We start from the raw sequence: 24,526 nt of genomic DNA, 5'->3' as shown, positions 1-24,526 counted from the left end.
GATATTTTTATTAAAGAAAAAAATGTTCCACTGGAGCCGGGACGTGTTTCCGGGTTCCGCACATTGGCAGCCAATAGGGTCCTTCTAAAATTGGACGGCTCTTATCCCAGTTTCCGTACTAGTATAGCTCTCTGCGTTATGGGACTATCTAACGCTTCATATTCCACTACCTCAAGTGGCTTAATTCAAGGCCCCATCAACTAGCTATCTTAAGCACATTGTTGGCTCAAATTTAAATGGTCTTTATATGCCTAAGCCATATACATTACCAGAAATTCTATAAGACCTAGGGCTAGGTCTAAGCAATAATACTTCTTTCTTCTTGTTCTATGGCTAAGTAGAAGGCTTCTTATCTATCAATATCCTACTAACGTACCCGTTGGCTCATGTGGGGTGGGAGCCCCAGGCGAGCCAACCTAACTTGCTAGGTTGGGCATAAAAGTGTGACAAACCCGCACCAAGCTGTATTGCCTTTTTATGCCCTTTTCAATATAAAAACGCCTAAAATCAAGACTTAAATCAGTAACAAGAGCATAAGTTATATCTAACTTTATTATACTATCGTCCATAAATCTAAAAGCTGCTTAGGCGGTTATATTTTCTTATATCCGGCATTAAAAGGGCTTATTTTATAATACTTCTAAGCACAGCAAGCAGCCTCTTACTCTTCGAGATGCTAAGGCATAGTATTATATTATATTAGGCTTTAAAAGATCAGGGATTTTTCTATTTATAAATTAACCTATAGTTTTTTATCTTATCAAAAAGCAGCTAAAAGCAAAGTAAATAGTTAATTCTGCGTATATCGGTTTTTTACTACTTTTAATACCGCTAAACACAGTAGAGAGCAATACTATAATATCTTTAATTCTCCCACTCGCAGTAGTCTTAAGTATATCCGTAATATTATTAATAAAGGTGTATTACTAAAGGAGACTATTAAAAAATACGTTAATAATTAATAAAGTTATATTAAAAAGTAATATAATAAGATAACGTGGTTGATAAGCATGCCGACCGGACAAGTATGCCGACCAAAAATCTCAGCCTTAAACTTTTAAATCCATTTAAAAACACCACAAACCATCTAATCAAGTAAAACTACTTACTATACTCTTCCCTGGATGTCTCAATTACTACCTGACAGGTCCTTGCATTATGCCCGGCTGTGCCGCATACACCACAACGCCGACTGCCCGGTCGCTCCGACCTTCCTCGACCACCACTTCTTGATGATTCGGCCACTACCTGCGCATTAACATCCATCTGATCAATTACTTGCGATGCTTCCTGTACAGTCATTGCCCCTCCTTTCTGTAGTCTAGTCCTTTTTGCCCTCCGGCGCCGGCTTAGTATCTCATTTGCATCTCGAAGATTTCGCACCTCATTTCTCAATAAGACAACCTCATGCATAATTGCCCTTGTTGCTTTAGTATTTGACTTTAAAGCCTCTATAATTGACTCTGGGGAGCTGCTTTTATGCCTTCTGATTCGTCTTTCTAAGTATTCAGACTGAGATTGAGCCTCTGTTGCTGTCTTAGGAGTCTTTGAAACCCATGGGGTTGATGGTTGGCTGACCTCCCCGGGAGGCGTTGGGGTTCGTAGCTGCACATCAAGCTTTGAGATCACGGTTTCTGGGTCAAGAGGGGCAAGTCCAGCTCCTCTAAAACCCCCCCGGATATTGCTTTCTGTAAAAGTAGCTTTAAAGGCGGCATAAAAGGCCGGGAAGAACTCAGTCTTGGAAATATGGGTAATAGAGCATCTGATCAGATGCTCTATTTCTTGACCATAAGCCTTTTTCAGTACTGCAAAGCACCCAATATCGAGAGGCTGGAGTAGGTGAGATGCATGAGCAGGCATACAGAGCGTAATGATCTTGTTCTCCTTGCAATATCTCTCGAAATCGGCCGAGTGGTGGCTTTCGTGGCCATCGAGGATCAGAAGACGATAGGGACCAGTTGATCGGTTAGTTGTAAACCGATCAAAGTGCTTTAGCCACTCAAGACCCAGCTCATTATTTGTCCAACCATTTTGGCTCGTTGCAATAACCCAGTCGGCCGGGAGGTTGCTTTCTCGGTACCAGTTGGCAAGGTGATATTGGCCCGCACCAATGATGAATGGCGCGATCGATTGACCTTCTGCATTGATCGCCTGGATTACTGTAATCCATTCCCGATTTCCAGGCTGCACTGATTTTGGTCTTCCTTGCCTTTCCGAGCCTGTAACTGCCATACCGGCCATTATAAGGCCCATCATAAAGCCAGTCTCATCAAAGTTCCAGATATCATCTGATCGGATACTGTACTTTGCAATTGTATTCTGTACAAGCCTAAACCAGCCACGAATAATAGTCGGATCTTCGCATTTGGCTCTCTGGTAGTCATATCTCCGAAATAAACGCGTCTTTAGCTCTGGTTGCCGCTTGACAAAGTTATGAGCCCAGCGCTTGCCAACAGGTGATGCATCGCGGTCTGCGAGCAGAGAATTGGCTATTTCTTCCACAAAACGCAGTCGCGCAGGAAATCCTCGGGAATCTAGGTCAAGGAGGAATTGAACTATTGTCTGTTCTTCTAGATCAGATAGTTTCCGTGACTTTGGGACCCAATCGCTTCGCGATTGAATGCCATTCCTTCGGTCACGGAGGGTACTATATCCAACCTTATATATAGTAGCAGCGCGTCGGAGACGTAATTTTGGGTTATTTTGAAGGGCCCGAAGGGCAAGAAGAATTCTAGCTTCATTTGAAGGTTGTGACATAATGGGTGGTTGAGAAGTATCTGATCAGATGGAAATGATGTAGGATGAGGGATTTTTGGTCGGCATACTTGTCCGGTCGGCATGCTTATCAACCACGTTAAAGTAAGGAAAGAAAGCAAAGCTAAAAAGCAAAGCTAATAAGGAATTATACCTATAATATAAGTCTCTAAGCAATATATAACTAGCAAAAAGTCTTTATCGCAGAGACTTATGTCAAAGAGGAGAAATCTCAGCTCTATTCTGTATATAATATTATAATCCAAGAAATTAAGCGTCTAAAATCAGAATTATAAGATAATAAAGAAGTTATTATAAACTGCGCTCTAAAGAAGCTGTAGTTTAAGAAACAGCTTTAATATACCGGGAAGAATAAGAACTACCTTTTTATAAATACTTAGCGATCTAAAATAACTAAATTACTAAACAAAAAGACTAATAGCTTTATAATAGAAATATAATTGCCTTAGGAATTAGGGACTCTATTTATAATACTAATCTTGCAGGAAAGCCGCTTAATGCGGTAGATTAGTTAGCCCTCCCCGAAAGTGATAATAGCATTTTTTTCCAACTTGTATAGCTGCTTGCCGGCGAAGGAAGTAATAGAGAAGAAAGAGAGGAAGAAGAAATACTCCCCCTTATCTATTTGTTATGCTCTAGTGACTTAGAGATGCCCCTATCGCTGTCCTACCTTCCACATCACGAGTCGCTATTTGTTGAACAGTAGGATGGTCGCACGGGGTATCATGTGACCTAATAGTCAGCTGTCGGCAATCATAGACCCATTCAGGAAAGCATAATAAGCAGGCCCCTCTCCGAGGAAGGCGGGGGATGGAGTTGGGACAATACACATACAATTAAGGACATCAAGGCGCACGCGATCCGTTCAACAGAAACTACCATAATAAACTACTGACGCTGGACCCGCACCACCCTGTAAGTCTAGCTTAATATTATATACTTTCTAGAGGTATTTATTTCTTTATCTTGAGTTTATATTTATGGTCTAGTAGTCTATAGTAAAGGTATATTAAAACCCTTTGCTTTTAGGCTTATTAAGTGCTTTGATTAGTAAACTATTTTCTGGGATAGGCGGTAGAGCTAAGATCTCTTTGTTGCTATCGATGAGGTCGAGTGCTTCGGCCTATGACTTGACTTTATTAATCTCCTTCTTTATAAGCCTATGTGGTTTTCTGCGAAGATGGGTCTGGATTCTTTGATGTGTAACTATATATTTACATAACCTATAGCGTAGAAGGTGCAGGTTATTTATGTAATTAAAATATTCTAAGGTACATGATAAGCATGTGCACCAAACAAGTATGTGCACCAAAAGTCCCTCAGCCATCACCAATGCCAGTTTAATCAATTAATGCTCAGCCAATGACCATGCCTCAACTCTATTCTGAATGTCAAATTCTTCTTGCACTTCAAGCGCTTCGAAACAACCCAAAATTAGGTCTCCGAGGCGCTGCTAGGTTATACCAAGTTAACTATTGGGCGTTGCGTCGCCGACAAAATGGGATCCAATCGCGACGTGACTGGATCCCGAAATCACGCAAACTAACTGATCTGGAGGAACAGATCATAATCAAGTTCATTCTCGACCTAGATTCGCGAGGATTTCCCCCACGACTACGTGGTGTGGAAGAGATGGCCAACCGACTGCTCGCCGACCGCGACGTGTCACCCGTCGGCAAGCGTTGGGCTATGAACTTCGTCAAGCGACACAAAGAGCCCAAAACGCGTTTTTTTCGTAAGTACGACTACCAGAGAGCCAAATGCGAAGATCCGACCATTATTCGCAACTGGTTCAGGCTCGTGGAGAACACAATCGCCAAGTACGGCATCCGATCGGATGACATCTGGAACTTTGACGAGACCGGCTTCATGATGGGCGTCATTGCAAGTGGAATGGTTGTCACAGGTGCAGAAAGGCGTGGAAAGCCGAAATCAGTGCAGCCTGGAAATCGGGAATGGATTACTGTCATCCAGGCGATCAATGCGGAAGGTCGAGCGATCCCGCCGTTCATTATAGGTTCGGGCCAGTATCACCTCGCTAACTGGTATCGAGAAAACAACCTCCCAGGCGATTGGGCTATTGCAACATCCCAAAATGGCTGGACTGACAATGAGAGGGGCCTCGAGTGGCTAAAGCACTTTGACCGGTCTACAGCCAAGCGATCCAATAGTCGCTATCGTCTTCTGGTCCTTGATGGCCACGAAAGTCACCATTCGGCCGACTTCCAGATATACTGTGAGGAGAACAATACCATCACACTCTGTATGCCACCTCATTCTTCCCACCTGCTTCATCCCCTTGACGTCGGGTGCTTTGGGCCGCTGAAAAAGGCATATGGTCGAGAAATAGAGCAGCTGATCAGAAGGTCTATAACCCACGTTTCCAAGACCGAGTTCTTTCCGGCTTTTTATGCCGCATTTGAGGCCACTATAACAGAGGAAAATATCAAAGCAGCTTTTAGAGGTGCCGGGCTTGTTCCACTTGACCCGGAACATGTGGTCCCGAAACTTGATGTGCAGCTACGGACTCCAACGCCAGTTGAGGAGGAGACTGGCCCCTCTACCCCCATGGGTCTTAAAGATGCCAAAGACGGTGCTTGAGGCCGGGTCGCAATCGGAGTATCTCGCAAAACGGATCAGAAGGCATCACAGCAGCTCACCAGAGTCAGCTCTGGAAGCATTGAAGTCTCTTTCCAAGGGGACCAAGGCGGTCATGCATGAGGTTAGCTTATTAAAGGTCAAGGTCCAAGATCTTGAACGGGCGAATGAGATACTAAGCCGGCGGCGGAGGGCAAAAAGAACCCGACTACAGAGAGGAGGAGCAATGACAATAGAGGAAGGAAGGCAAGTAATTAATCAGATGGATGTCGATACGCAGGTAGTGGCTGAATCGCCGAAAAGTTGTGGTCGGGAAGGGTCAGCGCGAGGGGAAAGGCGTTGTGGAGCATGTGGCAAGACAGGACATAATGCAAGAACATGTCAGATAGTTGTTTCGATATCTGGTGAAGAGTCTGGCGATTAGTTTCAATTGATCGGATGATTTGTCGTCTTTTTGTGATCATTTCTATTTTAAAGGTTAAGATTTGTTGGTGCACATACTTGTTTGGTGCACATGCTTATCATATACGTTACTTTATTAAATGCTATACCTTAGCCTAAGTTTGGTAATACTGATTTATCTTAGTCTAGAAGTTATATATATTTTAGACCTAAATTATAGATTTGTTAATATAGAAAGCTCTTTAATTAGTGGCTGTTGGGAGAATTTGTGTAGAATTTAGATCTATGCCCAGGGCTCGACAATGGCTTCAATTTCTACACGAAAACCGCAATATTCTTTCTCACTTACATTACCGTATACTAATAAAATTCCTATTGGGTACTAGACTATTACACACCAAAAAGATGACCTAGCCGGAAAAATTTAGCCCTGAATCCAGAAAACGGATCTTTTGTGGTGTTGACTCTAGTTACATCTTTTGCTCTATAAAGGTGTCGTGGTCACATGCGGATTTTGCCATCGTCAAATCATCCCCTCCCTGGACGGTAGGTGTAAATACTCTTCCATGAGTCTCGAGAACTCGGCCTCGTCGGTATACCTAAGCCGGGCGCTCTGGCTATGGATCTGCTCCTGGAACCACTCCCAGTCCTCGAAAGGCTTGGATATGAGACTGCAGATGAACACATGCCACGCCCTCAACTCTTGAATATTTTGGTCCTTCTCTCCTTCTGCGTCTTCATCATCATCATCGGCATATTCTTGCAAATCTGTTGAAGAAGACGGGGGGGGCATGGTTGTCATCGTGAGGCGAAAACTGTGACTGAGGTACTGCGCACTGATCTTCGTCCCAGGGGAGGGGATGACAACGGCGATGAAGACGAGGGCGGCGAGCGAGGTGCAGCGGTCGTCGTGGCGGAGGGGGGTCTGATCGTGGAAGTGCAGCAGCAGACGCATCTGGATGGCCTGCAGCCGCCGAAAAAGCCACGTCTCGACCTCGGCGGCGACGTAATCCGACCGGGCCCAGATCACCTGCGCCACCCGACAATACTCCACCAGATCCCGCAGCGTGGCCCTCAATCTCGTGTCAGCGACGGTGGTGCTGCTGAACGGCCCCTCCAGCAACAACCGCTTCCCGAGGAGAGGATGTCTCAGCGCCGCGTTGTTGAGCTCAACGCGCAGCTCCCTCAGCGGCGGGGTCGGGCCTGGATCCCACGTCAATCCGAGGATGGGTGGCTGCGAGGACGCTATGGCGAGGAATTTGTCGGCGAGGAGGGTGCTGTCGAGAATGTAAGGGTTGAAGAGGTGCCACCCGCCGGCCTCGGTGACGAGGAAGACAAGCGCCCGGAGGTGCATCCTGCAGGCTCTCAGCGAGTCAGCGGCCATCTCCCGGACCATGCTGCTCCGCCGCTTGACGTGTCTGGCCCACATTTCCGGCAGGCCGTTCCACAGCTCGGTGATGGCGAGGGAGTAAAGGGATAGGATGAGCCAGTCGTCTACAGGACATTGGTCTTGCTGGTGCTGGTGCTGGTGCTGCTGTTGTTGTTGTTGTTGCAGTTGCCCTCGCGGTGCGTCCGGGCGGATGTATATGCGGGACCGGAGGTGGGGGATGGCTTTCCCGATGAAAACCTCGGGCGCCTCCTCGCCGTCCCGGAACCGGCCGGTGATCCAGCCGAGCATGCTGGAGCTGTAGGCGAGGGTGGCGTACATGAGGAGCTCATCGTGGACGCATCGCTGCAGGCGTGCAGTTATGATGGCCTGATGGCGTGGAGGTGCCGAAGATGAAGATGATGAGTGGCAGTTGTCTTGGATAATTCTCCGGGGGTTGGGGGCGAAAGCCTCGGCGAGGAAGTTTGTGCGGGCGACCTCGAAGAAGGCCCAGCGGAGGAGGGTGTGGGTTTCGGCCTCGGTGCCGATGACGGTGCAGTGGAAGGGGTCGTAGGCGTTGGAGGAGGGGAAGGACCGGGATACGGGGCTGGGGGGAAATGACAACGACCTCTGCATGGTGGTGGGTGTGTCGGTAGCACCGGAGGTAGCGGCGGCTGCAGCACCCAACCTGAGGGCTCGTGATCTCCCCCGTACCGGGATATTCTTCTTCTTCTTCTTCTTCTCAATGGACTCCCCTCCCTCGTTATCGGTCCTTGGCTGCGTGAGGACGGAGACGTAGGCGGACCAGGGCTTGTGCTGGTCGTGGCCCTCGGCTCTCCGCCTATTGGTCTGGACGTGGCTCATCATGACGGCGGACTCGGAGCGGGAGCTCTTGGAGAGGTCCTGGGAGGACGGTGTCTTATGGACGAAGAATAGGCCTGCCATAATTTACACCGGGGGGGACTCCAAGTCCACCAAATTGAAGATCTGCCACCCACTCTGCAGTCTGTCATCTCTCTGTATGGCCCTGAGGGTGTGAGGATGGACGCGAACACTCTGCAGATGGGTGTGAAATGAGTGGAGGGAAAGGCTGAGACACCCTGAAAAGAGTATCCTACTGCCTTGTTTCGGGGTACCTTCATTAACGCAGTCTGGATGTGTGTCAGCGAAATAGGAATCCATCGTTGTTTTTAAAGCACCTTTTCCAGCGGCGTAGGATTGAAAACCCCCCAGGGCGGCGGAGGAATAATCCCGAGAAAGTCGGACTGTAACTTCGGTACAAAATGGATTCATATTCGTCTTTTTCCCGAAGAAAGGGGCCCATCCCGGCTTACATTTGCTGAATTTGACGACACAGTACTGCTTTGGGTAAAGCGGTGAGTCTATGATTCGCCGCGTTGGGGGCGGTGCACACGTAAAAGCCAGGTGATTTGCTAGGGCGCAGCGAAACTGCCATAAACTGTGCCTTTTTCGGGGGTGAGCCTTTTCCGATAATATACCGTATTATCTCACGACATTCGCTGCGCCCTGTAGGTTCTAGACTTGATCTTTTAGCATATGATTTGAGGAAATGGGCCTAAGCCGGCTTTACTGGCAAATTCTCGAGCGAAAACGGTCTAATATTATCACGTGCCTGTCATCTATTTTTATTAGTCTATCAGCTAGCTTGAATCTAGTTTTAGAGGACCCACAGGGCGCAGGGAATTTCCTCTTTCGAGGGATAGCCCGAAACTTCATGCGCGACGGTGAGACCCAACGGACCGATTCGAATCGATTCGCGCGGGCTATACACCACGAATCGGGATAATGGCGAATGAATTGGCCCCCACTGGAGGGATCAACGGCGCGGGGCGGGCGGTCCAACAACCCCCGGCACAACTCTATAGGATTAAGCTTATCTTCGGAGGGATGGACTATACCGCGAAATCTGCCTCAATGTTCGTTCGTTCGTCATAACCCGCTATTATGGATGAAGTGCAGAAATATTATCCGTGTATAGTCCCTCCCCTTGACCCCTCCCCACGTGGAAATGCCGCTCGCCTAATCGATTCGCATAGCGGCATGGAGGAGCCTAACTACAACACAACAACACACTACCCAATCAGGAAGCTATAGACGCTGCAGATAAGCTTCAATGGTAAAAGGTCTAAGCCACAAGCGAGAAGGAAATGACATAGCTCTCACAATTATATAAGAGCTCGTAGGGAGACCATCAGTAGATCTCGGAAGACATCACCGATGCCCTCCATCTTCACTTTCTTAGTTGGAATCTTTTCAATCTCTACTACTTAACCGATCTCTTCATATTCATCATGCGTGTATTCAACTACTTGCTACCGTTGACCGCTGCGTTGACCCAGCAAGTCACCGCAGCCCCAACCTCTAAGGAAAACTCGACCTATCTCCCCGTCGTTGATCTAGGCTATGTAAGTACCTTTTGAACTATTCCTATCCCCTTTCCCCTTCTTCATCGGCCAACTGAGAGGGAATCCTTCAAGGAACTCCACCGCGCCCTCTGGCACAACCCCGACACCGACCTCTACAAATTTCAAAACGTCCGCTACGGCCGGTCCCCCACCGGCGACCTCCGCTTCCGCGCCCCCCAATCCCCCCTTAAGAACCGCACCGCCGTCCAGACCGGCGCAGGGACGCGCATATGCCCTCAAGGTCAGCCCCAATGGCAAGCCAAGACGCTGATGGCCATCGGCAAGTACTCGAACCCGACGGTGCCCTTTACCTTGGAGGGCTGGGTGGAGGCGATCGAGAACGGGATGGTGCCACCGGGGAATATTAATGCGAATGCGACGGAGGATTGTTTGTTGCTGGATGTGCATGTTCCCAAGAAGGTGCTCAAGGCGGTGGGGACGGAGGATGAGGAGGGTGTGCCGGTGCTTGTATTCGTGAGTTGAATCCCCCCTCTCTTTTTCCAGCCTATAACTTTTTATCATATGCGATGGACTGACTAGCGTTTAATGTGAAAAGATCCACGGCGGCGGCGGCGTCTTCGGCTCCAAAGACGGCTCCGGCCCCACCCTCTTCGAACCCTCCGGCATCCTCGCCCAGGCCCAATCCACCTTCAATCAAGACTTCGTCTTCGTCACCCTCAACTACCGCCTCGGGGCTCTCGGCTGGCTCAACAGCGCCGAGGTGCTTGCGGACGGCGACGCCAACGCGGCCCTCCTCGACCAGCGCTTCGCCCTCCAGTGGGTCCAGGACAACATTCACCTGTTTGGCGGGTCGAAGGAGCACGTCACGATTATGGGAGAGTCTGGGGGTGGGAGTTCGGTTCTTCATCACTTGATCGCTGCTGGTGCGGATAGGGAGCGGCGGGGGGGGACGTGTAAGCCGACTAACAAGTTGTTTCAGCAGGCTATTTCGCAGAGTCCGGCTGATGTACCCGTGGCAACCAGCGATCCAGATGAGCTCTACGACGAGTTCCTCTCCATTCTCAAAGCTGATAACCTAGACGCCGCCAGGTCCATGTCCTCCGCCGCCGTCATCGCCGCCAACGCCGCCCAAGTCGCCGCCTTCCCCCACACAAACTATGTTCACGCCCCCATCGTCGACTCCGACACCTCCTTCGGTCCCGTGATCAAATCCCTGCAAGAAGGCAAGTTCGATAAGTCCGTGAAAGTAATGGCAGCGCACAACATCTTCGAGGGCGGGTTCTTCTTCGATCCGAACGTAAAGACAGATGGGGACTTTGATGAGTGGTTGAAGAGGTCGCTCCCAGGGCTGGATGGGGAGCAGAGGGGGGAGTTGGCGGAGAAGGTGTATCCACCTGTGTATGATGGGTCGTTGGGATATGTGGACATGAATACCAGGCAGATGAGAGTATGGGGTGAGTCGGCCATTGACTGTTCCTTCAACGCCATCAGCCAGGCTACCAAGGACAAGAGCTACGCTTGTAAGTTAACCACCCGGCACGAAACACCAGCATCCCACAGAGCATCACTAATACACCTTCTAGACGAATTCGGTGTCTCCCCCGGTTTCCACATCCAGGACCTCTCCTATACCTTCGGCACCCCCGCCACCGCCATGCGCCCGTCGCAGAAGTCTCTCCAACTCGCCATCGCCGGCTTCGTCCTGAAGGGTGTGCCAGTCCTGGAGGGCGGGAAGGAGTTCCCTTTCTTCGGTGACGAGGGTCTGCTTGTTAATATTACGGCTGCGGGGGCTGTGCCTTCGGTGCCGAATAATGTCAACCAGACCAGGTGTGAGTGGTGGACGTCAATTGCCTAATTAATCTGGGATGTGTGGAATATCGTAGGTTTACAGGGGTTTAAAGGGGGATAGGGGTTATAGTTTAGATTACGCTGCTTGCGGAAGATAAAGTGAATAGTTCCAGAAGGCATATACACAGTTTGGCCCGGGTGAAGGACCACATAACGTGCCATTCTTCCGACGTCTACCGAGAGAGGGTCTTGTGTCCATGCGTCTAGATCCCCCATATCCCGTACATGTATCCAGCCAAAGCCATATGTACCCTCGTGCACAGTGACGGATGTTGCAGTTCCAAGGAAGTCGATATGGGAGCCGGTATGTTGTCCTCCTTCACTGAGTAGGATGCCGTACGGAAATCTCCTTGTAGCGTCTTTGCCTTGCTTATCCTCGAGGTACTGCAGGTGTTGGGCGTTTGGGTTATTGAGGAAGCCCGGGGAGGACATAGGCAATGGGTTGAAGAGGTTGAGGAACATCCACGACTCGTTGGACGGCTCGTTGTGTAGAATCTTCCTTCTGGCGCTGCCTATTTTCTTGGTTTCCTTCAAGTTTTGTGTCAGTAAGCAATGAGGCAAGTTTGCCATGATATCTTTACTATTATGAGAGAGTGTAAGCCATTCTGTAAGAAGACTTTCGATAGGGCGACATCCCCCCCAGTCGATAGACAACTGGTCCTTGGTGATGATAATTTCATCGCCAGAAGCGACGTGCTCTGTGGCTTCGGTGTTAGTGCAGTAAGCTACCTCCATCAAATTGGGCGGGCGACCATGTGTGAGAAAATTGATGATCTGATGGACAGTTTCATGTCGATACGTTTAGGTAGCTTTGGTGTACAGATTATTGTGGAGCCAGTCTTTAGTGTCTTGAAGGACTTTGGCAACCCATTTTTCAGCAAAAACAATGTCCGGAATAGGGCGGGCATCGTTAATAGTGGGTGCCGCTGGTAGGGTAACGGTTGCACGTGTCAAAACTTATGCCAGCGCTCCTCTTCTTTGGTCGTTGGGGAAGGGGGAAGGCTAGCGATCGTCCATCGGTACTCGGCCGACAGCTCATCCATGAGCTTATGATACTGTTGGAATCGCCGATCGGCCGAGTGATGAGAAAACAGCTCGTTTCTGATTAATCCACAAGGGATCTCTAAACTCTGTTGATTGTTGTTCAAGTCCTCCAGAACACGGCGCCACTTGGTAAAATTGGGGTCAGACTCAGTATCAGCGGAGTTTACCCCAGATTCTAAGTCAGCCGCCGATTGGGTTGTCTTGGGTGGGATTGAGTTTGACGCGGAAGCTTGTTTAATTTCCGCGAGGGGCGGATGTGTTCAGATTACGTGGAGTTAGCGAGGTCGGAAGGCAGGTCCGCCGACCCAGGCTGATAAGATAGCCGATAAGATAAGACCAGACCTAGGTACACTCAACCCCAGGTATCTGTACATGCGTGGCTTGGAAACACGCATCTCACCAGTCACAACCGCGTCGTACTCATGCGCTGTGCAACTCCCGCATAATGCCTTCTCATTCGATCTCTTCTGGCCCAGATGGACTTCCTATACCAGGAGAACACAAGAAAAACGACGAAAAAACATCTTCTTACCCTAATACTTCTCTAGAGATCGCAATTCGGTAGATGGAGCAACTCTCTCCTGTAAAACTTTTTCTTGGCACCCGCTGTTAGCGCGCTGCTAGGACAGAAGCTTTTGCAGGCCAAAATGGCAGCAAAGGCAGCTGTGGGGCTAGCGGGACCCTAACAGCTGCCTGAAGAAAGGGATTCAGAGAGTTGACCTTTCTTCGTGACGAGTATCTTCAACGACATTGAGCTTCGCGAGCTCTTGACATCGCCTCCGGGCGCTATTTCATATGTGGTATTTGTGTCTTCTTTTTACCTCGACATTTCGGCTTCGCGAGCCTGCGACATTCCGGGTTCTGCGCCCCTCGACTTCCCGAACGACCGACTTCTGCAGCCCTGGCTGCCCAGACGACATTCGCGGCATCTTGCCGCTCGACATTGAGGGTCGTCGCACCCTCACCCTCACACTCACCTACAGCTTTTGCTGCTCGGCTTCTTGGGCCCTCTGGTGCCCCCTTATCTCGAGACTATGTCTTTATTGTCGTTCCCGATTCCTGGACTTTTCTCGACAAGACCACCACCCCCACAACTCAACCGGTCTTGCCTCTCTCAGCGCCACCAAAACGGCAAACATCCCCAGCTACCTCTGCTTTCTAGGGTATACGCGCTGCCTGCTATTCACTGGCTACACCTAGCCCTCTTCCACTAAGTCCTCCAACTTCATTCTCAGGTCAGCCCGATACATCACTGCTAAAGCGGCACTATCCTGACCATGCCCAGACGCCAACAAAGAGGCAGCGTGTGCTGCAGCCGGCCCCAGCCCTTTCCTCTACGCCTGACAGTTGCAGCACTGTCACTCAACCTTTCCCTGCCTCAGCCTCAACGTCTTCCTCTAGCGAGCCAAACACTACTAGGCAGAACCCTGCCTCGGTGAACCTTTCGACGCCTGCCCTTGATTTAATTGTCGCTTCACCATCAGACTCGCCAAACCGGCCACATCGAAGCCGCCAACCTACCAAAAGAATTCTAGAAAAGGAATATAACAACATGAACAATAATCAGCTGCAATATTCTCAGGTGGAAAATAAACCAAGACCAAATTAGCCTATATTCTAGCTATAAAATGGAAATGCCACTTTAACTCTAGAGACGTGAAACCCATCTGCCTCCGACCTCAAAACTTTCGTTCCTCAAGGCTCTATGCGCAAGCCGAGACAGGCTTGCCTCTCCTGTTGGCCGTTACAGGTCGCCTCGAATAGAAAGAATGCATTTTCTTCGATTAAATCAACTTATAGAAGTTTTTACTACAGCGTGGTATATTTTTTGATCCGCGCATCACTACGGTTGGAAGGTGTTGCGTCGAGGTCTGCTTTTTTGCTCTGAACACAGAGGTCAACCCTGACCCATCCAACCATCATAGATTTCATCACAAAATCTTCATATTGACTTTCAACTGCTCTATCACAAATCCATCGGTGCCCAAAATTAGCTGTAAAGATCAATTCGAGTGCTCAAGGCAGCTTTATAAACCCCCAATATCACAGATCTGGCCTTTTAATCTATCCCTATGGTATTTAAGGCCGCACTCTTAACATATCTGATGGATTTTCGCCCGGTGGGGCAAAGTAGTGAGCGTATTTGCTATTGCTGTTACTGTGAACTGGAAGTACTTATAGTATATCGGTGTTTGGATGAGACAAGGAAGAAGAATGCGTAGAGAATGATATAGAAGTAAATTCTTCACTTATCGGTCAAAGACTTCTATTCTAGCTAAGAGTCCACCACTTCCCAATATATCAAACACACCATAGTCCCAGACACACCCTCAAGTAGCTAATGTAGAATCTTCAAATCCTCTCAGCTTCAACCATTTCACCATTCACCCTCAGGGGTCTGGTTAGGCCGACCTGACTCAGGTTGAATGCTTAAGTTGGTAGGCTAAGCTCCCTCATCAACTTCCTCCGCCTTGCCTACTTCACCGGTCTTGTGATCCTGACGAAGCTCCCAAGAAGTTGAAGGAATCCAATGAACCGACTTACGAGCAACGGAAACTTCCTCGTAGAGCTGGTCGACTTGCTCCAAGCTGAGCCCCTTCGTTTCGTAAATGAAGAACCAAACGAAAGCGATGCACAGGAAACAAGCGCCGAACCAGATGAAGAAGATCTTCGACTGAAGGTTTGCGTTGCCGTCACCGTAGTTGACCATGTACGGGGTGGAGTAGGCCAGAGCCCAGTTGAGTAGCCAGTTTGTAGCCGTCGTGATACTGAGAGACTTGGCACGCGTCTTGAGGGGGAAAATCTCACCCGTCACAACCCAAGCGAGAGGGCCCCAGGTAGCTGCAAAGATAGAGATGTAGATGCAGACAAAAGCCACAGCTGCTCTCTGTCCGCCCATGTTCTTGACGAAAATGTCTCCATTATCATACTGCCCAGTTGACAGAGTACCAGAAACGGCAACAATGAGCTGAGCGGTACACATGCCAATGGCACCCCATAGCAACATCGGTCGGCGTCCCCATTTGTCGATGGCATACATTCCGGGAACTGTGGACGCGACGTTGATGGCTGAAGTGATCATAGAGATGACGAATCCGCTCGAAACACCCGAGTTTTGAAAGTACTTTGTGCCGTAATAGAACTGTAGCCAGTTAGCTACCAGAGTTATCCAAGGTGATCAAATGACACCCACAATGAAGTTGATTCCCGCACACAAGTTAGTCATTGATTAACAATTGAAAGCAAAACGGAGAGGAACATACCAGTCAGCTGCTGTAAGGCCTGAAGACCCATGCCTGTCAACTGCCTCTTGAGCATGGGGGGCTTGAAGCATTCCAGGTACGACGAACGACCGAGATTCATCTCAAACTCGTGGTTCGCGATAACCTCATTCAGCTCCTGTGTGATCTCTGGAGAATCGTGGGTCAATCTTCGAAGGCGGCTCAATGACTTTGCTGCTTTCTCCAAGTTGTTCTTCCTGACCAGAAAGCGGGGCGTCTCAGGGAGGAAGAGCACTCCGCCGAAGAGAATCAGTGACCAAAGTAGCTGAACTGCGATGGGAATTCGATAGGAGCCTGAGTCGTCGCGTTTGGAAGTGGCGTTGTTCACGATAGCAGCAAGTAGAAGTCCAATGGTGATGGCCCACTGGTAGGAACCGACAATTGCACCACGGATCCATTTAGGCGCTGTTTCGGACTGATACAAGGGGACTAACGGGGTTAGCATTACTTCTCGAGGAGCAGAGCAAGAGCTTACTAGTTGCAGAGATGAGACCAACACCAAAGCCAGCGAAGAATCGACCAGCGAGGAATAGCGGGATATCAGTAGCGGCAGTGTGCAAGACAACTCCAAGGTTGAAGACCCAGGTCGAGATGAGCAAGCCAGGGCGACGGCCAATCCAGTCAGACAAGAGAGGAGAGGCAAGGGCACCGAAGAAAGTGCCCGCAGACAGGATCGATACGATGGCAGACTCCTGAGAGGAACTGACGTTGGGGTTTCCGTTAGCATCGACGTGACCAGTGCTGAACTCGCGCTGCCAGTAGGGCATGGCCAAGATGCCACTGATAGTGCCTGTATCATAGCTAGAAAGCGGAAATGTTAGCTAACAGACCGATTCAAATCATGAACAGCATTACAAACCCGAAAAGAACACCACCAAAGGCTACAAAGAAGCCCACGGCGATGGCAGGCCATGCTTTACCAGCCTCATCCTGGGGCTTAGCAAGGGCGAGTTTCCCCATGTTGGGAGTGATAAGATGGGGTTGAGTGTTTGTGGGATAAGGGCTAACAATGAGACAGGAGAAGGGTGGATGGGGATGAGAGTCAAAGTGAAGGTGGACCTCGTCAAGGGATCACGGCGGTTATATAGTGGGCAGCGATCATAAGATTTGTTGTGTTGTTAGTTGTCAACAAAGCAAGACTATGTGGGCTGAGACAACATCGACGGCGCGTCCAATCTCTTCGGTTACACTACATTGGTCGAGAAAACAAAGACGAATCAGAATATTCGAGGTTTCCACTCATCGTCTATCCCCATGCCTTGCCTACACTGGCCTTGAAGCATGAGCGAAGAAAGCAGAACCTGCCCCGGATCTTTCGGATAAGGCGGGACCAGTTAGGGCTCGTTGCTATCGCCCCGACAAGACCCTCGAAAGTTGGTTGATCAAGGCAAGGGCTTGATGAGCGTGCCAGCATCACATGTGATTACGACAAGGATGAAAAATTCTCGCAGCCAAGGCGGGCGAGGAAGCAGCCATCTTGATAGCTTCTAGAACGCGCTGGCGGCACCGAATCTCCGCAGAAGCATGCATCTCCATGCGACTTGAGTCCAAGAATGCAACAGTAGCCGGGGAAGACACCCAGGGACGCATCATGTTATGTGTGGGGTTGGATGGATGGTGGAAGGGAACTCGTATGCAGAGTTATCACTCTGCTGCCACCTTATCACATATGATTTGCGAGGATCGGCAATTACATCAAGCTGTGTTGGATCTAAGCAACATGTCACCCATGGGGGAGTCCGTTAGTCGATCAAAGCGGTCTGGTAGACAGCTCCACACGCAACAACTCCGCACAGAGTAAGACATGGTGTTGAAGCTTCCCAGCACCATTGGAGCATTCCCCAAGGGGATGGTGGATATATGCATGTAGCCTACTACAGGGATCCTCAAAGTGACCCCATGGCATCGATCAACAGGGGATATCTTGTCGGGCCGGCAATCACGGATGATGTGACGCCAGTCATCTCAAGTGAGTCAAGTCGATGTCACCTCCAACGCCCAACTGGATGTTAAGCTTATCCCCCGCCTTCTTTACCTTCCAGAAATCCGCTGGAAGATGCATCGCTTACTAATTCCTGAGTTATTTCGTTCCAACACAACATTGTAAACCATGCTAGTTCTCCAAGCGTCATGTTAAGAGGTGCCAGCCACTCCGCGGAGCGACTAACATTCCTCCGCAATAGCACCCCAGCAAGAATAATTTTCCTTGTAAGCCTGTCTGGTGGTCCCATGCGTATTGCATTTGCGCTATTGGTTTCACTACCCTTGCACGCTAAACGTCATTTTCTCCACAGCTTTAATTTCCAAGACGATTCATCTCCACCTTCGGCTGTCGTCGCGGACTCAAACTTGTTCTCCGCGCTGGCGTGGGCTTGGTTTGACAACCCAAAATCAGAACGACGACCGAGCTTAAGTGGTAAGATCAAGAGCTCGAGCAGAATTCTGATCCGTGCTTGATATCGCTTGCAAGAATTATACGAAATTTGACTAGGTTTTGGGATACTGGGGTAGCATCGCGTGGAGTCTTTCTCGACTATTCTGATTGGCATCCCGATTGATGCAGCTGTGCAGATCAAATCATTTGATGCCAAAATATCTCTCAGCATCACGAACTGGTGTTGCATTCCCTGTTGTACTTGGGGATGCATGTCTAGTGTGTCCCGGTTAGCTTCATTGTAAGTCACCAGCCAAGTTCATTCCCCGCATCAATTACAAGCATCTGCTTCCAGTAACTATGTCCCGTTGTCGAGTAATGGGTATGAGCTACTACGTATGAGTCCAGACCATCATCTTTAGATGCTCAACAAAGCCTCGACCTGGTATATATAAGAGCTCATAAACCTCCTCGAATTCGAATAATCAGCTCCAGAGTCAGTTCACGCTATCACTACTCAACATCCTCATCCTACTCTTCTTATATGCTCGCTTAGGTCTCCCTCATCATGTTATACTCTGTTCTTGTGCCATTGGCGGCTTCTGTTGCTGCTGCAGCGTCCCTACCCCATACCAAAAACTGTCACGTCGCAAGTTACCCAGGCCCTGAGAATCCCAGTTTCGAGACTGGGAACCTCGAAGGCTGGAAGGTAGTCAATGGCACTGCATTTGGCAACAATTCCATCTCCAGTGAGGTCTCTTACTGGGATGGTCCCTTTCATCAGGATGGAAACAACTTTCTTTTAGGCTTTAAGCAAGCTGGGGAGACAGCTGTTGGCCAACTCCGGTCAAGTACGTTCAAAGCCAGTTCTGTCTTGAGCTTTCTGATCGGAGGAGGCTATGATCCTGAGAATCTCTACGTTGCTCTTGTAGGAGAGAAGGATGGCAGGATCCTGCTCAAGCAGACTGCTACCAACGACGAAGCTCTTATCCGCATTATTTGGGACACGAGTAAGTGGCAAGGCCAAAAGGTTCACATCCTTGTGCACGATAACAGTGCTAAAGAGGGATGGGGTCACATTAATGTTGATGATATTCGTGTTGGCTGTGATGCTCTTGGAGATGGAACGGGCCTTACTTTCAACGTCTACGGTCAGGCGAACCAAGCCCCTCAGGGCTCCTCCGCTTGCTCCTCGTACGCTGTGGACCCTGTCAGACCCCAATACCACTACACGCCATACCAAGGATGGATCAACGACCCCGCGGGCCTAGCCGAGTTCCATGGGACCCATCACCTGTTTAGCCAATACTACCCAGAGGCTCCATTGTGGGGTCCCATGCATTGGGCTCATGCCAAGAGTACCGATGCGGTTCATTGGCGTGAGCAGCCTGTCGCTCTATACCCTGCCAAGGTGACCAACTCAAGCGACGATTCCGGCCGCTTTACCGGTAGTGCGGTTGTCGATAAGAAGAGGGACGAGCTGCGGCTTGTTCTTACCGACTATATCAATCTCGCTTACCACCCTGACGCGGTCCAAGAGAGTGTCATCACAGCGACTAGCAAAGATGGCAGCAAGTTCAATCTTGCCAAGAAACCCTTGATTGCTGGCCCTCCAAAGGGAGAAGATCCCTTCTTCCGAGACCCCAAAGTCTTCCGCGACCCAACCGACAACAAGTGGAAGGTGGCCATTGGCGCCACCAAAGAAGACTACGGCCAAGTGCAGCTGTATGAGTCTGACGACCTCGTTAAGTGGTCTTACGTTGGTGTCTTGTATGCTGGCGATGGAAGCAACGGAAAGCTTTGGGAGTGTCCTAACTTTTTCCCCCTCGAAGATAAATGGGTTCTCTTCTACGGTAGCAACGGACTTGGCTGGTACGAGACTGGAACGTACAATGGCACAACTTTCACTAGTGAGAAGCGTGGTCTTCTTGATGAAGGACCTGCCAGCTATGCTATGCAGTGGTACAAGGATGAATCTGGCCGTGATCTAGCCATCACCTGGATGGCAAACTGGCCTAGCCCCAAGTGGCCCAGTCGTGTTAACGGGTGGGCTGGACAGCAGTCGATCACCCGCGAGCTCTTTATCCGCAAGGATGGTGGTCTGGGCCATCGCCCGATTCCAGAGCTGAAGTCCCTTGCATCGGGTCCAACCAAGAAACTGGGACGAACCAAGGTCACACCCAAGGGTCTGCGAATTGGGAGCTCCAAGAGCGCTAGACTCACCCTTTCCGTCGATCTCGCTTCATCTGATGCAACGTCCTTCACTCTTTCGCTCTTCAAGTCAGACCCCGAAGCTGCGCTGCTGACTTTTGATCGGGGTGCTGGAAGTCTCACTCTGGATACCACCAACGCGGGTTATGGTCAGCCAGGCAAGTGGAAGGCTTTTGTTGCTAAGCCCGATGATAAGAAGTTCAGCTTGGACATCTTCCTCGATCGATCTGTGCTCGAAATCTTCACGGGACATGGATCAGTCTTTTCAGCAAACATCTTCCCTCGGTATCAGGAGTCGGAAGAAATTAGTATAGTTGCAAATGGAGGCGTTTTGGCGGTGCAGTCTGTTGCACTGACGCCTCTCGGATCCAGCTGGTGTTAAGCCAAGTCTTGCGAAGGGTAGGTTTATGAGTGTTGGACATGGAGAGAAGCACAGAGAGATGCACGGGGTAGATTCTTGTATCTAGTTTAGAGAACACCAATTTGTCTTCATTTTCCCCAAATCTTCGTGAAAGTGCTGGAATCAGCCGCAGGGCTAAATTTAAGCTTCCCTTGCCGGTGACACTGGTCGACTAAGTTCTCTCATACTTTGTTTTCGCTAGTCCAATTGGTCAGCACCCGCCACCCGGAGAGACGGACGTAGGTAAATCCTTGCGACGCACCCAACACAACACTTGGGGTAGGATCAACATGCAACCATCATGTGAAAAGAGTGCCATCCTAATACCGTAGCTTCGTCTAACCCCATGGGGAAGGTGCAGCCTAACCCTGTAGATGGTCACTAAAACCTGGTCCTGTCCCAACAGTAGACGAACCACATGTTGACACTAAATTTAGCGGCTCATCAAAGGCGTGGTAATAAAACGCTCATTGATTTGTATAATAAACCCCGTCTCCACCCTGACCCATCTCCTCGCTACTTGCTGCTTGGTCACCTCCTCTGCCTCATACTGTAATGACTTGACCCATTCACACACAATGTCTGAGCATGGCGCAAGGCCCTCAAGTCCAGCCAAGGTTGCCCTTGAAGCATGGTCGCAGGGCTGTATGATCGGGGCCTTGATTATTATGATTGGCATTACCTTTGTCAATATGCGCCGTGGTGTTCTCCTGCACAAACTCATTCTGATTGAGGTGGGCATTTTCGTCTTTTGACGTTCCATAGTCATATCACTAATTAAACAAGCTTCTCTTGGCCATGCCCAATGGCTTCTTTACCTTTTTCGATCCGCCAACGTGGGGATGGTACCTTTCCTCAACAGTTATCTTCCTCGCCATCTCATGGAATCTACACAACGTCATCGCTTGGCTCAAGAACAAACCATTTCTTTCGAAACGATATAACACCATATATATTGGTACTATTATCTTAGTCCAGCCCTACTGGGTTCTGGAGATCTATGCCAACTTCACCTATTTTAACCCCCCTTATTCTCGTCTATTTGTCTCAACTCGACCTCTTGAGGCTGTCTGTCGGTAAGCATCCCAGAAATCCCTGCAGACGCACAACTTACTTAAACTTCTATCAGTGACCCGTGGTGGATATTCACCGCTCTCAACCTGTTCTGGAACATCAAATACCGGTACGAGTTCAAACCTCTCGAAATCGTCCGCGTATCTCCTCGATTCGGTCTCTTGCTTCTGAGCATGACCCTTAGTATTATCTTTATCACTGTGGATCTCTTTTCTGTTACGCCTGTGATTCCCATCGGCTACATCAACCCGTTTTGGAAATTCGCCTTCATATTTAAATGCTTTACCGATACCATCGTTCTCGACGACTTCAAAACTGCATTGGATAAGCTGAGTCGGTATAAGATGGAGCAGAACTATCCATTGCCATTCAGCAGACCGAGAAGTCACATAGAAGCACAGCCCCCAGGGTCAAGCCTTGTCCACTTTGACGTTATTTGCCCGGTCGAAAGCTCGAGGTTAGTGACAGTGGAACATCTGGAGAAGGCAGACAACAGTCCGGTCTCTTGCCCACCAAGGGTAGTTAGAGCCTCAGATACAGGGCTTGTAGATAGAGTGTAGCAAATTATGTAGTAAGAAGACTTTGAATTTAAGCATCTTGTGATTTTCGCCATTTCCTCATGTCATTTTATGAGTACATATCACCACATCGTAAGCCTACGGAAGTTTTTGAAGAACAACGTGGCCATTTTCAACTGGCGACAAACGCATTTATCTACGATATTAAGATAATATCACATCTTCATCGCAAAGTTAGGTGACCCTGGATGCCTGCTCCATTATTCTACAGAAAGTGACTGTTATCCTGGAGCATTTATAACGAAAGCGAGTGGAGATCACTCGCGGCAGATTAAACGAGAGCATTGACTGTCATGACGTAGTCTTATTCATTTACTCGACTGCTAATGGCGGTAACGACTGAACAGAAATAAACGGGCTAGGATTGATAAGGAAGGACGGCGCGACATGACACGCGAGCCACTCCACTGATCACCGCCCACTCCGACCAGCCAAAGTATGAAACCCGAAAGAGCGATCAAAGAAAGAAAGGAGAGAGAGAAAAGAAGGAAATAAAAAGGACAGCATAGCTCAAGTAACATAATCGTCATCCAACTTCAAGAATCAAGCAAGGGAGCGAACCTCTGCTGACTTCACCACCACATTTCCTCCACTTGCAAAGAGAGCCACACCATCCGAGCTTTCACTGGGGAAAATGAGGTCGGAGATAACGACCTCACCCAAGCCACCAAAGACTTCAACCGAGCACGTGTCAACCAATACACGCACATGAACAGTACCGTCAGAATCAGCCGAGAAGGTAGCTGTATGAGTACCACCTGCATTCGGGTTGAAAGAGGTATTTCCACTCTGGTTGCGATTGACACTGAGAGCCGACTTGGACTGATCGTAGTTGATAAGAGTCTGCTGCGAGCCTCCCTTTCTGACTGCCAGAGATAGAACAGACCCGGCGGAGGGAACAAAAGAGAGTTGAATGTCCAAAGCCGTTCCACGAGTGTCTGACAGGAGTGTGGAACCAGGCTCAAGTGTTTTGTTGGTCAACTTGACGAGCGAAGTACTGGCTGAGTCAATCTCTTTCACGGGCTTCTGGACAAAGCGCAGCTTGTTGTTGATATTCTGTAGCTCCAGGGTACGCGGGAACGACAGCATCCCCTTCCAAGTGTTGGTTGGTGGGTCAACTCCATAGCTGTTCATGACCGAGGCAAGGATCTTGCGCCCATCCGAAGAAGGCACGTTCTCCCAACTATAAGCGCCGTCCCAATCACGCCCAAAGTCGAGCCACATGTTGGTTGAGTCAACTGCATCAGCGGAAAATGTGGTGCCGTCGAATGATCCAGTGACTGCAAAAACTCCGTTGCCACCGGCTGGAGAACCCTCGGCTGGAGTGACCAACAGGACCCATTTGGTGTCGGAAGTGTCCTTGACGGTAAGTTCAAAGAAGTCGGGCACCTCCCAACCTTTGACGCCACTTGAAAGCCCAGGGACGTCGCCCGCCTTCAGGTCTTTCTTCCATGTCCAGGCCTTTGCATCAGGAGACGTCCAAAATGACAGCTTGTTTTGTCCTCCGTGGGAAAGGACCATGACCCAGGTTTTCGAGCCCTTGTGGAAGAACACTTTCGGGTCACGTATCTCCAACCCTCCTGTGGTATCGTGCGGTTTCTCTTGCTCTTGCGAGATAATGGGGTTCCCACTGTACTTGGTCCAGGTCTCTCCTTGATCCAAGCTGTATGCAAGCCGCTGGTCTTGCACACCACTGCTGGGGAAGTATCCAGTATAGAACGCGAGATACGGTGGGTTACTAGAGGTTCCCAGCCCAGACGTGTTGGCTTCATCCAAGAAGGAGGTGCCAGTGAAAGCCTGTATACCATTGGCGCTTGAGATGGCAACAGGAAGATGAGTCCAGTCGACCAAGTTTGTGCTGGTGGCGTGACCCCAGCTCAAGTCGCCCCAAAAGTTACCATTGGGATTGTGCTGGAAGAAGAGGTGCCACTTGGATCCAATCTTGATCAGACCATTAGGCTCGTTCATCCAGTTTTTGTCTGGGACGAAGTGATAGAGAGGGCGGAAGTCATCAGCTTGAGCAAGACAGGCCAGGATGAAAACAAAGGCCAGCTTGAAGAGCTTTGCTCCAGGGGTTGGGGAAAAGGCCCCGAGACGATGCTCGTAAGCCATGATTTGGTGGTAGGTAAGAATGAAGAAGACTGAATGAGGATGAAATGTTGCTACTGTTCAAACATTGAAGCAGCCG

General features: G+C 49.4%; 7 protein-coding genes across 7 annotated transcripts; 3 read left to right on the top strand and 4 right to left on the bottom strand.

Moving 5' to 3' along the window:
- Window positions 1-6,119: 6,119 nt before the first annotated feature.
- On the bottom strand, window positions 6,120-8,299 carry FOBCDRAFT_321299 (uncharacterized protein). Its single transcript, XM_054705493.2, has one exon. It carries the CDS (start codon window positions 8,084-8,086, stop codon window positions 6,299-6,301), a length of 1,788 nt encoding a protein of 595 aa, XP_054561468.1. The 5' UTR covers window positions 8,087-8,299; the 3' UTR covers window positions 6,120-6,298.
- A 1,154-nt stretch (window positions 8,300-9,453) lies between these two features.
- Window positions 9,454-11,383, top strand: FOBCDRAFT_140407 (Alpha/Beta hydrolase protein; the record flags this gene model as incomplete). The annotated part of the gene is made up of 4 exons (XM_054705492.1): window positions 9,454-9,567; window positions 9,640-10,041; window positions 10,124-11,048; window positions 11,112-11,383. The coding sequence occupies 4 exons, from the start codon at window positions 9,454-9,456 to the stop codon at window positions 11,381-11,383; spliced, it is 1,713 nt and encodes a 570-aa protein (XP_054561467.1).
- Window positions 11,384-11,457: 74 nt separating this feature from the next.
- Window positions 11,458-12,177, bottom strand: FOBCDRAFT_104912 (uncharacterized protein; the record flags this gene model as incomplete). Its single annotated transcript, XM_059607705.1, has 1 exon — window positions 11,458-12,177. A coding segment is annotated over one exon (720 nt), but the record flags the coding sequence as incomplete, so codon positions are not given.
- A 2,686-nt stretch (window positions 12,178-14,863) lies between these two features.
- FOBCDRAFT_186201 (high affinity glucose transporter) lies at window positions 14,864-16,661 on the bottom strand (the record flags this gene model as incomplete). Its single annotated transcript, XM_059608616.1, has 4 exons — window positions 14,864-15,562; window positions 15,670-16,130; window positions 16,177-16,502; window positions 16,561-16,661. The coding sequence occupies 4 exons, from the start codon at window positions 16,659-16,661 to the stop codon at window positions 14,864-14,866; spliced, it is 1,587 nt and encodes a 528-aa protein (XP_059465316.1).
- A 1,982-nt stretch (window positions 16,662-18,643) lies between these two features.
- On the top strand, window positions 18,644-20,760 carry FOBCDRAFT_321297 (glycosyl hydrolase; the record flags this gene model as incomplete). Its single annotated transcript, XM_054705490.2, has 1 exon — window positions 18,644-20,760. One exon carries the CDS (start codon window positions 18,644-18,646, stop codon window positions 20,666-20,668), a length of 2,025 nt encoding a protein of 674 aa, XP_054561465.1. The 3' UTR covers window positions 20,669-20,760.
- Window positions 20,761-21,264: 504 nt separating this feature from the next.
- Window positions 21,265-22,320, top strand: FOBCDRAFT_203986 (uncharacterized protein; the record flags this gene model as incomplete). Its single annotated transcript, XM_054705489.1, has 3 exons — window positions 21,265-21,420; window positions 21,473-21,762; window positions 21,816-22,320. The coding sequence occupies 3 exons, from the start codon at window positions 21,265-21,267 to the stop codon at window positions 22,318-22,320; spliced, it is 951 nt and encodes a 316-aa protein (XP_054561464.1).
- A 561-nt stretch (window positions 22,321-22,881) lies between these two features.
- Window positions 22,882-24,450, bottom strand: FOBCDRAFT_241629 (glycosyl hydrolase; the record flags this gene model as incomplete). The annotated part of the gene is made up of 1 exon (XM_054705488.1): window positions 22,882-24,450. One exon carries the CDS (start codon window positions 24,448-24,450, stop codon window positions 22,882-22,884), a length of 1,569 nt encoding a protein of 522 aa, XP_054561463.1.
- Window positions 24,451-24,526: the final 76 nt, after the last annotated feature.

The sequence above is a fragment of the Fusarium oxysporum genome, chromosome VII (genome assembly GCF_013085055.1).
Source record: "Fusarium oxysporum Fo47 chromosome VII, complete sequence".
In the NCBI taxonomy this organism is placed as follows: domain Eukaryota; kingdom Fungi; phylum Ascomycota; class Sordariomycetes; order Hypocreales; family Nectriaceae; genus Fusarium; species Fusarium oxysporum.
This window is presented reverse-complemented; position numbering and strand designations above follow the sequence as displayed.

Bases quoted from the DNA above. Each gene is read 5' to 3' on its own strand.
- FOBCDRAFT_321299 (XM_054705493.2), bottom strand. From the start codon at position 8,086: ATGGCAGGCCTATTCTTCGTCCATAAGACACCGTCCTCCCAGGACCTC.